Source organism: Aplysia californica, unplaced genomic scaffold (genome assembly GCF_000002075.1).
Source record: "Aplysia californica isolate F4 #8 unplaced genomic scaffold, AplCal3.0 scaffold00405, whole genome shotgun sequence".
NCBI lineage: Eukaryota > Metazoa > Mollusca > Gastropoda > Aplysiida > Aplysiidae > Aplysia > Aplysia californica.
Genome location: NW_004797675.1, coordinates 598,296 through 609,701, shown reverse-complemented (window position 1 = coordinate 609,701; position 11,406 = coordinate 598,296). Strand labels below are relative to the sequence as shown.

Below are 11,406 nucleotides of genomic sequence, written 5' to 3'. Positions count from 1 at the left end.
GTCCTATTTACAATAATTTGGTCCTTAAGGCGTCGCTGGTCTGGTGATTAAGCTGACAGGCTCGCAACCAAAAGGTCATGGGTTCGAATCCATGTTTTTGTCAAGTTTCATTGTGTTGATGTAAACGTGCTGAGAAGCAGATGTGTACGTTTCACAAGTGAATGTATTGCGTATATTGAGAAGTATATGTCAACTGTTTGTTTTAGTACGTGTTTTATGGCACTTGCAACACAATTAAGTTCATGCCCTCAGACAATGGCTCAGCATTTCAGAAGAAAAAAGACTGACAAAGTGATTTCATTTTATGAATCTGATTTATAGTTTCAGTGAGCAATGTGCTATTGTTACTGGAGTACTTGCAGCATGCTGCTATCTTATGTACCCACATGGGAGTGTTAGTAGTAGCAGCACTGGCAATTACTTCTGACAAGCACAAAAACACAATGTTATAAATACATCTGAAAATACATAAGGATGAAAACCAACTAACAGGAATGTTTCCAAAGTGGCATATGCCATGCATGAAACGCATGTGCACTGTTCATTTATATATATAAATCTATATATATTTATGATAATAATAAATAGCTTAATACACGTTGATAAATCGATGGGTTATTTGCTGTCAAGAAAACAGGATAAGCAAAATAAAAATAAAAATAAAAAATCACTCAAGTTGAACTTGCCTCAACAAAGAAGATATACTGAAGAATTGAACAGATCCTACTATCGAACAGGTGTAAGCACTTTTCAAATAATAACACACAATCATTGCAATTGTTTTCATCAATTATTGTCCAATTTTTAAAAAACATTCTAAACCAAAGTCATCAACTGCTATAGGTGCAAAGAGAATCTAATTTAATGTTGGACAGACGCATTTGAAATTTAAATTTGGGAATGGATAGGAGAATAAAGTAGCTTTGTAGTCTTGACTCTTCCATTATCAAATACCAGATCTTAAGAACTATGAGTTCAGGAGGTGTGATGCGTGACTTTGTACGATAAAACCTGGTGTTTCTATTGTTTCAGGAAGCAACATCCCTGCATTCCGGTCATGTCCATTGATGCTCCATCGTTCTTTCCAAAATATCACTGAGGGTCTTCCTACTGTTTGTGCTAGTGGATATCTGGTTGACCATTCTTCCGGTGTAAAAAGGGTAAATAGCCTCATTGTCAAGTCACAAACAAATGTCTCTATCCCTCTGCTTTATTCTAATTTAGTAATTATGTACAAGTGTTAATGGTACAATATGTGTATTTTTTAGTGCCTTCTTCAACACTTGTTCTAATTAAGAGCACTCCCATATGACCTTATGCAGTTGCGAGGCGCTGTACCCCCCCCTCAAAAAAAAAAAAGGGTGGGGAGTCTTGAAAACTCTCCAAAGAGCATCCTTTTGGAGATTTGGACCACTGCCATCCACATCCAAGCCTAGTGTGACTTCTCCTTATAAAACGTGGCAGAAAAAGAATTACTAAACAATAGCAGACTTGCACAAAGTCACAAACTGATGCATATATACATCTCTGCAATACCTTGACAGCAATTGGACGGAAAAACAGCACACAAAAGCAGAAATTAGGAATATTTCTCTACTCTCAAGACTCTCACACACACCAATATGTCTAACAAATCATTCTGATCTCACTCAAACTCAGAGTAGGACAGGTGATATAGAAATAGTTCACTATCCCACTATCTCTCGGGACACAACTCCGCCGCATGGGGGGTGGGGGGGGGAGAGTGTCATCACTCATATCCTCCAAGCTTTCTGGAGCAAAGGATAAATACATACGTATATATTCTATTATCACATTTTCTCTGTCAGCAAAAGTAAAGTACAACTCTCATATCTTGGCACATCATGGCTGTAATCCCACTGGGACTCCCACTGTGAAAAAGGACATGACATTGAGCAGTAAATCAAGCAACTTGAAATAGGGGGGTGGGGGCGAAGGGTTGATGGTGAGGTGACGGTGGCGATGGACGGGGTTATCCTTTTCTCTTTCCATATCTTCTGTCCACCTCTTTCTCTTGTTGCTGATATCATATGTTGTCGTTATTGTTGTTGTTGATGATGTGATGGTGATGTGGAAGCCATTGCTGATATAAAGAGTCTAGGAGTTTGATTCAAACTGACCCAACTTAATCCTCTCCCTCCTCCATATCCCTGACTTCCGTGCGTGCCTCATCAGGCAACCCAAGAATATCGCTGCTACCCTTCACAATCACAGAATTGTTGGTGTTGTTGTTGCTGCTGTTGTCGTTGCTGATGGTGAGTGGTTTGTTGTCGCCGGTCGAGTTGATGGTGCTGGTGTTGTGTGCCGCGGAGGCGTTGGCCTGCGAGGGCGACAGGAAGCAGACACACATCTGATCTTTTCCGACCAGTAAGACCGCATCCCCGTCGGGGTGCCAGCTTAACGAGTGGATGAGAAACGAGCCTGGGGAGATCCAGCGGAAAATGTAAACGATAAAATAATACATGTAGAGATAGCATTTGTATAGCACAAATCCCCGCTCATCAGCAAGCTCTATGCTTCTCACAATCTATACTATTACCCCAGCAGACCTGAGAGCATTCTGAAACAACCTCAACTTCCAGGGAAGCATACAGAGCAAGCGGCAATATATAGGCGCTAAAACACTAACATACTGACAAGATCTTTTGCTGTCTATGGCCGGGTACCTATTCCCACCTGGGTGAAGTGAGGAAAATTCGTGTAAAGTGCCTTTCCCAAGGACACAACGTTCGGGCCTGCAGCTCGAACCCCCCAAACCCGCAACCTCACGATTACGAGTCCGGTAGCCTAACCACTAGGCCACTGTCGCCATGAAAATGCTACTAAAGAGTAAATTGCTGGAATAAACTTTCTTACAATGATAATACTACAATTCTATATCAATTAATTTCTTTTCACTTTAAATGATCAGAACATTTGAAAGACATATTAAGAATCATACTAAATGCAGTCATTTGAAAAAAAAAAGTACTTTATGCAAATTCTGTGACGTGTTTAGCTTCGTTAACTGATGGGGCAGGGTAAAAGATAAAGGGGAAGACCACGTGGAACCTGGAGAAGAGTCACAGAAACAGATACCGAGAAAAGTGGAAAGACATGGAATAACATCAAACGGCTTGCCCATGATAGGGAAACAGGAGGAAGTTCTTCATGAGGTGTTCAAGTTCAAGTCTTAGTTAAGAGAAGCACATCAAACACATTAATGGACAAAGAAAGATACACAGAAAGAACAAAGAAAAAGCAAAGAAGGAGGACCAACCAGCGGCGGCCTCAAACTACCATCATTCACAAGTTGAATCTTTTGCATTTGACACTTTAAAATACCAAGTCAAGAAATCAGAAAGCCAAGGAAACTTCAGAAACAACCCAAACTTTAAGAACCCCCTATTGAGCATTCAAACCTGGGTCATCCCCATCAAAGTACACTTAGATCACAACTGACCTATTAGGGTGCCCATTCACCAATTAGAAAGCTCGATACGAAAAGTAAAGAACAATAAATATTACTTTTAATAAACATTGAGTAACTACATTTTATCAACAACCTTTGAGAACTAAAAATAAGAATCTCCAAGGTCTATCATTTAAGACAGTGGAATTTCACTGACGTGCTTTCATAGAAACTTTGCCAAACTTGTCACTGTCACGTTAAAAATATCTTCAAATGAGAAAAAAAACTAAGTCTTCTGTTCCTACAAAAGTCATCTCCGTTTTATTGGCTAATGGGCTTTATTTCCATTATTATTCACAAATCTCATCTTGAAAGTTCATATTTTCCCTTCAGCATTGGCAAGTCTTCATTACTAGAAAGCAAAAGACATATTTTCCAATATGAATATGGACTTCCGTACCGAGACCCCAAAAACATATTTAATTCCCATTTGAGGGTCTCAGTCCGTAAGTCCATATTCAAAGAGGAAAACACGACAGATTTTGTTTGTTTGTACTGCTTCTCCCAGACTTGCCCAAGCTGCGGGGAAAAATATGAACTTTCAAGACGTGCTTTGCGAACAGTGATGGAAATGAAGCCCATAAATCAATAAAGCTGAAAAGACTCCTGCACCACTCACCTTCCACTGGGACCTCTACGGAGAGACTACCCTCAGATGACCACATATACAGTTTGTTGTTGGAGGTACACAAGGCAAGGCGAGGTCTGCTGGGGTCCCAGCTCACAACTGTCAATAGTTCAACAAACATCATCAAACATTCACAACTGTCAATAATTCAACAAACATCATTAAACATTCACAGCTGTCAATAATTTGAATAATTCAACAAACATCATTAAACATTCACAACTGTCAATAATTTGAATAATTCAACAAACATCATCAAACATTCACAACTGTCAATAGTTCAACAAACATCATCAAACATTCACAACTGTCAATAGTTCAACAAACATCATCAAACATTCACAACTGTCAATAGTTCAACAAACATCATCAAACATTCACAACTGTCAATAATTCAACAAACATCATCAAACATCAATAAGTTTTAAATACAGGACATTGTTATTGTTCACCTTTCGATCAAACTAGCAAGCTTTTCCTAAAAATCCACAAATACTGGATATCGCTGGACATACATTTTTATAAGTGCAAACAATTCGAGTCCAAAACCACTCCTTTCAAAAAAATAAACATTTTCAAACCATCAATGACATAGGAATATACGGACAAGTTGTGAATCAAACTCATATCTTTTGTGTGCAAAAGCAAACTTAAACAAGAAAGATGCTAATGCCAGTCAAATGGTAAAACTTTTTAACTTGTATTCACACACACAAAAAAAGACTATAAACTCAAATCCAACACAGGAGAAATACTTCATCTAGTATGTCTGCCATTCTGTTAGGATTATTTACACATACTTGGTTGGCTGAGACTTCTGAAATGATCTAATTGAGTTCATGTGGGTGTAAAACATATATGAGGCATCGTGGTGAAATCAGGAGCAGGTTAAAATAATGAAATTGAAGAAACAGACTTTTTTCCACCAGTTTGACAATTTTTATCACATTTTTTTTTGGCTCAACACCTTGTATTATAATGTTCATATAAAAAAACATTTCCAAGTGAATTTTATAGAAAACCGTTGAATAAAGGCACTATTTTCAGTTTATAAGGACTCTCAAGCTATTGAAGTCACCAAACGGTGGCGGTATTTTTTCTTACTAATTTTATCTCTGAAACCAGGTGACCCAAACTTTCTTCTTTTACAAATGTCTCTCGAAGAGAAATGAACATTTTTTTTTCAAAACAAAAGGCAAATGAATAAGCCTTCAGATAACACCAATAACTCCACATGCTCAATAAATTGATGAGCCCCTGATTCCAAAGTGTCGTGACACAACAAATGATCAAATTGTATTCATATGGGTGTATAACATATATGTAAAAAATTGACATTCTAGCCTGATTGAGCCTCGTTTCCTTTCTAAAGAAGACACAGTTCATGACAAAATCACACTCACAGCAAATACACAAAACCCACACACTCCATAAAGAAGACAGACCACACACATACCATACATATACCGCACAGACGACAGACCCCACCCACTCCACAAAGACAACAGACCCCACCCACTCCACAAAGACAACAAATCACACCCACTCCATTAAGACAACAAAGCCCACCCACTTCCCACAGACAACAGACCACACCTACTCCACAAAGACAATAAACCCAATCCACTCTACACAGACGACTTACATTTGATGGGGTTGGTCTGGATGAGGACAGCACAGAGCGACACTCGCCGTACGTCCCACACCCACAGGACACACGGCATGTTATCTGTACGACAACAACCATAACATTAGTTATAGTCTTTTTTTTTAGCAAGAGTTTTACCGCTCTTGCAACACAGTAAGGTCATATAAGTGCCGAAGAATAGATGTGTTACAAGACAGTAACATACACAAAAAAGAAGGAGGAGAGAAAAGGACGATAGTCGTTTGATAGGAAAGAAGGAGCAAACCACACCAGAGCACCCACCAACCACCCAGAGTTCTACAGTCTATCTAGCATGCACGCAAAAAAAAAAAATGCATATAGTGAACAAGACTTTCAGGTCCATAATTCTTTTCTTATGTAATACACTGTTCACTGTCGATTCTGCTTGTGTTGAATTCGCTTGAATTGACCCTCTATCTATAAGGTTGATCTTTTTCTCGGGTCCCAGCACCTCTTCCTCTTTACCGATCTCAACGGTGAAGCTGACATTCGTAGTCGACTGTCATTCTTAGTATTTAATGTCATACATGATAAAGAAATGGACCAACACCCATGATGGCGCTCTTGAACTGGTCAAATTCAACAAAAAGTCCGATCATTTCTGTAGACTAACCATTGGCAAAGATCAGACAAGACAATCTAATACTTTCAGTAGGATGACACAGTGACAGAGATCAGACAAGACACTCGGATAGTTTCTGTAGACTGCTACAGATACAGTGACAGAGATCAGACAAGACACTCTGATAGTTTCTGTAGGATGACCAGAGACACAATAACACAGATCAGACAAGACAATCTGATTGTTTCTGTAGACTGATACAGTGACACAGTGATACAGATCAGACAAGATAATCTGATAGTTTCTGAAGGCTGACTAGAGACACAGTGACACAGATCAGACAAGACAATCTGATAGTTTCTGTAGACTGACACAGTGACACAGATCAGACAAGACAATCTGATAGTTTCTGTAGGATGACCTGTGACACAGTGACACAGATTAGACAACACAAGGCAATCCCACAGTAATAAACCAGCTGCGGCGAGGGTACCTCAGAGACCTTTTGATAACCACGGGAGGTAACTCAAGTAATATCACAATCGTGCAATATTGGCAATTGTCTCCCTTCTATGTAAGCGACGTTACATTCTGTCACAAAGGACAGCAGAATCTCCCAAAACACTCAGAGCTTAAACTTGTATGTAAACTAAAATTATCATCATTATTATAATACTAATAATACTCATTATTATAATTATACCATTATTATCATTATCATTATTATTGCTATATTTCTTATCATTTTATTATTATTATTATTACTATCTCCTCACCATTCTTGGTAAACATGTACTTGTTGTCGTGGCTAAACTGCACCGAGCCGACGCCCAGCTTGGGGTTGGCTTTGTTCAAGGCCGGCTTGGACACGGGGACCTGTACAGGACAAGTCTGCACTTCATCTGTGGACAAAAGTATAATATGTGTCATAAGGAGGTGGAATAACAATAAAATTAATAATAAATAGCATTTGTATAGCATATATCCCCGCTTAATGGCAGGCTCTATGCGCTTTACACGATATTATTACCCCAGCAGACCATAGAACACTGAAACATTCTCAGCTTCCCGGGAAGCATACAGTGCAGGCAGCTGATTAAGCGCTCAAACACTAACAAATTGACAAGATCTTTCGCTGTCAATAGCCGGGTACCCATTCCCACCTGGGTGAAGTGAGGAAAATTCGGGTAAAGAGCCTTTCCCAAGGACACAACTTCGGGCTCCTGGCGGGATTCGAACCCACGACCTTACGGTTGCGAGTCCGAGAGCCTAACCACTAGGCCACCGATGCCACAATGAGGAGCTCGTCAATTTTGGGCAGGCGGAGTTATTGGTATCATCTGAAAGTTTATTGATTAAGCCTTACTTTCGGAGAAAGAAATACCCTCGTCTACCAATCTTGAGTAGAAGTCAAGATATTAGCTATTAAAGGAGGTGGAGTAGTCTGATTTCAGCGGAAAAATTAGCAAGAAAATGGTGGCCAAAGTTTGGTAACTTCAATAGCTTGAGAGTCCTTCAAAACTGAACAAGTATATATTTTGTGCCTTTAATCAAAGTTTTTCAGTAAATTTCACATGGAAATGTATTTTTTATTTGGACACAAAAGGTGCTGAACCAAAAAACAAAAATGTAACTAAAAATTGCCTGACTGGTGGGAAAAATGTCTTTTTCTTCGAATTCATCATTTTGACAAGCGCTTGATTCCATCATGATGCCTCATATATACTATACAATTGAATCTCCTCTAAAAGACACCTGCATAAGACAACCATCTGTACAAATGACTACTTCCAAACTCCCTATCTTGTGTACTTTAAAAAAAACAACCCATTTTAATGACACTGTGTAAGATGGCCACTTTTCTCTTCCATAAATAGGTGGCAACAGAAAAGTGGTTTTTAAAAATATTTTTAGTAAAGTGTTAAGGCGCTCGCAACTGCATAAGGTCATATGAGCACCAAGGGGTGGACATCAACAGAGAAGTCCAAACAGGGAATCAGGCTTTACTCTGCACACCACTCTAACCTCAGCAGCAAAAAATCTGCTCGACTATCAAGGCACCTCGGAAATAGCAGTTCACAAGAGAGTGACAAACATACAAAAGAAGTAGAGGAAAAATGACAATAGTAAGGATTAGGAAAGAAAAAGGAGCAGTGTCCCTTAAGTTGTCCCAGCACAGTATGAGCATGACATTGATGAATCAGTCCAGTTATAATTCTACTGTGCATAGGAACATGTTAATATCCCCCCTTTGGGAATGGCCAAAAGACACTTCAGCCAGTAGCACTGCCCTGATGGGAGGGGGGGGGGAATTGGCTGTTAGTACAAGCGATTGTCTTATGCAGGTGGCCATTAGATCAGGTTCGACCGTATCGCTAAGATACACAATACACACACAACAAACACCCATCTCTAAACAAAAAATTAGTTCAAAATAGCATTGACAAATATAAAAAAAACAACGAACAAAAAACAACAACAATAGGACATAAAATAAAATTATTTACATTTGCTCTGTCCAGCAAACAAACTGGCAGTGGGGGCAGAGAGAGACTTCTTGCTTGGCGGGTTTGGAGTTCGAGTCTCTGTCTCTTTGTACACCACCTACCGAAGACAGAGAGAAAACAAAAGAGAAAAACAGGTGAGTTCACACTACCAACAGGAAAAATTAGATATGCATGCGTTTGTTTCATTTAAGAAATTTGACTTCTTCTTTCTTCTTTTATAATTTTGTTGTTTCTATTTTTTTTAAAAACAAACGGATCGGACGGGGGCTTGTCAATGAGCGTCTGATTTGGGAAGATTTTTATCAAATTGTGCCTAATGGTGGCCTTCGACCATCCATGAAGGAAACATTTGGCCACCTTCAAATGTATCGAGCCATATCAAATAGAGATTTGATGAAACTTTCTGCAAGGTGCACAGGGTGTAATACCGCCTTAGTTCAAGATTCAGAAGTAAGTGCTTAAAAAAAAAGGTCATGCACGCTATAGTCAGGTGTGAAATCATCGGAACTACTACCCGTTCCTCCTCTCACCCCCCACCCCCCTCCTAATTCCTTTTTTTCCCTCTTTCTTCCCAAAGAAGGTATATATGTGTGTGTCTGTCTTTCTATGTGAACATGCGCAAACATACAATCACTGGGCCGTGACTGTCACTTTTAGATTTTGTCTCGTATGTTTGCTGCAAACTTCGTAGATCTCCGCCACGCACCATTTCAGCTCGTCGAAATCATTCCCTGAGATATAATGATATGATAATTATGCTAAATGCCAGTCACTCACCACATTTTTGCTGTCGATGACTTCTGGGTGGGGCAGTGTGGCAATTGTCTTCCATGTTACGTGGTTCAGCAGACGAAGCTGTTATAACAAAAAGAGCAACAACAATTAATAATAATAATAATAATAATAATAATAATAATAATAATTTAAAAAATAACAATAATGATAATTAATAATAACAACAACAACAATAATAATAATAAAGATAATTAATAACAACAACAATAATAATAATGATAATAATAATAGTTAAAAACCTTGTGCTTGAAAACAGGAAAAAAGAATGATTTAACATTCTTATATTTTAAAAAACCCAACAATGTAAATATTTTTACACCACTATCCACACAATTTACATCATTTAGGAGGTGGGCTTCCAACCCTACCTGTCAGGGCCAACCAGGGCTGAGAGAGAAACAACATCGCGGTAGAAAGATCGAGGTATTCAATAATAATTTATTTTTCCTACTCCCCACTTGGGAATCGAACTCGAGTCTCCTAAATGTGACAGCAAAACACCTTGAATCGCTACACAAAAGATGAAGATCATTTCTTTTCCATTTTAGTAGAGGTTTTACGGCGCTCGCAACTGCATAAGGCCATAGGAGTGCCAGAAGAATAGAGGTGTTACAAGAGAGTAACAAATATAAAATTGAAGAAGGGGAGTGAAGGACAATAGATGTTTGATAGGAAAGAAGAAGCAAACCACACCAGAGGACCCGCCAAACGCCTACTTTCTTCTCCGTGAAGAGTAAAGACGATAGAGGTAGAAGATGGTGATCAATGCACATTAATGATCTACAACGTTTTCTCATGAACGGTGGTCACACTTAGCATTACAAATAAATTTTTAAGAGTTCAACAAAACAGTGAGGCCAAAAACGATGGCTGAGCGCAAGAAGTGACTACTATATCCACTTTTCCCCAGTTTCGAGAAAAACGAGTTTGAAATTCTGAAGATATTGAAACCTCTATAACATAATCAATAAAGAAACGTTAATATCTCGATACCAAATTAAGCTACGGCTTAGATATTTACAGAGGTAAAAGAGCGACTTAAAAACTCACTACCAACAATGACTACTCCATTTCGACCAAATGTGGACAGTAGTACAGTCACTTCTTGCGCTCAGCCATAGGTTTTCTCACTAACGACGTTCATACTTAGCATCATCCATAACTTTATAACCGCTCTACAAAATACCGAGGCCATATAGGATAAAACTAAAAATTCAAATCATGTCGAATTGTGAGGCGTAAAAGCACTCAAAGCTAGTGGACACAATGGTTAATAGCACATAAACTAACCCCTTCCTCCCCCATCATTTTCCCTCTTCCAGAAGTCACACCAAAATGCCGGGGGAAAAATTGTAAAGAAAAGCAGAAAAATAAGTTGAAAACAAACCACATCACCCTATTATACTTGACCAGAGATTAAAATCGACACTTAAAATGAGTATCAAAAGCAGGCTGTCGTCGGGGTTTCGGGGATATGCTTTGACGTGGTTTGCATCTTCTATTTCTTTCTAGTACTGTTTATGGCAAAATGGTGCCGTTATCGAGACAACCTGTCTCTCTCTCTCTCCCTCTCTCTCTCTCTCTCATGTGATTGACACAAGCCCGCCTCTCTCCTTCTCTCTCTCTCTCTTTCTCTGGCTCTCTATATGATAGACACACAACTGCGACTCTCTCTTTCTCTCAGTGTCTCTGATGTAACTGAATCAACACTCCTTCTCCCACCCTCTCTTCCTCCCTATCTCCCCCTCTGTCTCTGACATAACTGAAATACCC

General features: G+C 39.1%; 1 protein-coding gene across 1 annotated transcript in view; it reads right to left on the bottom strand.

Annotated features, from left to right (window-relative positions):
- Positions 1–295: 295 nt before the first annotated feature.
- LOC101850269 (WD repeat-containing protein WRAP73) overlaps positions 296–11,406 on the bottom strand; it is a 57,438-nt gene continuing 46,327 nt past the window's right edge. The window contains exons 9-14 of the mRNA XM_005104121.3: positions 9,616–9,693; positions 8,839–8,935; positions 7,108–7,233; positions 5,746–5,829; positions 4,092–4,199; positions 296–2,442 (exon numbers count right to left, since the gene is read on the bottom strand). Of these exons, the coding sequence (XP_005104178.3) occupies positions 2,147–2,442; positions 4,092–4,199; positions 5,746–5,829; positions 7,108–7,233; positions 8,839–8,935; positions 9,616–9,693 (789 nt within the window). The 3' untranslated portion in view covers positions 296–2,146. The remainder of the gene's footprint in view (positions 2,443–4,091; positions 4,200–5,745; positions 5,830–7,107; positions 7,234–8,838; positions 8,936–9,615; positions 9,694–11,406) is intronic.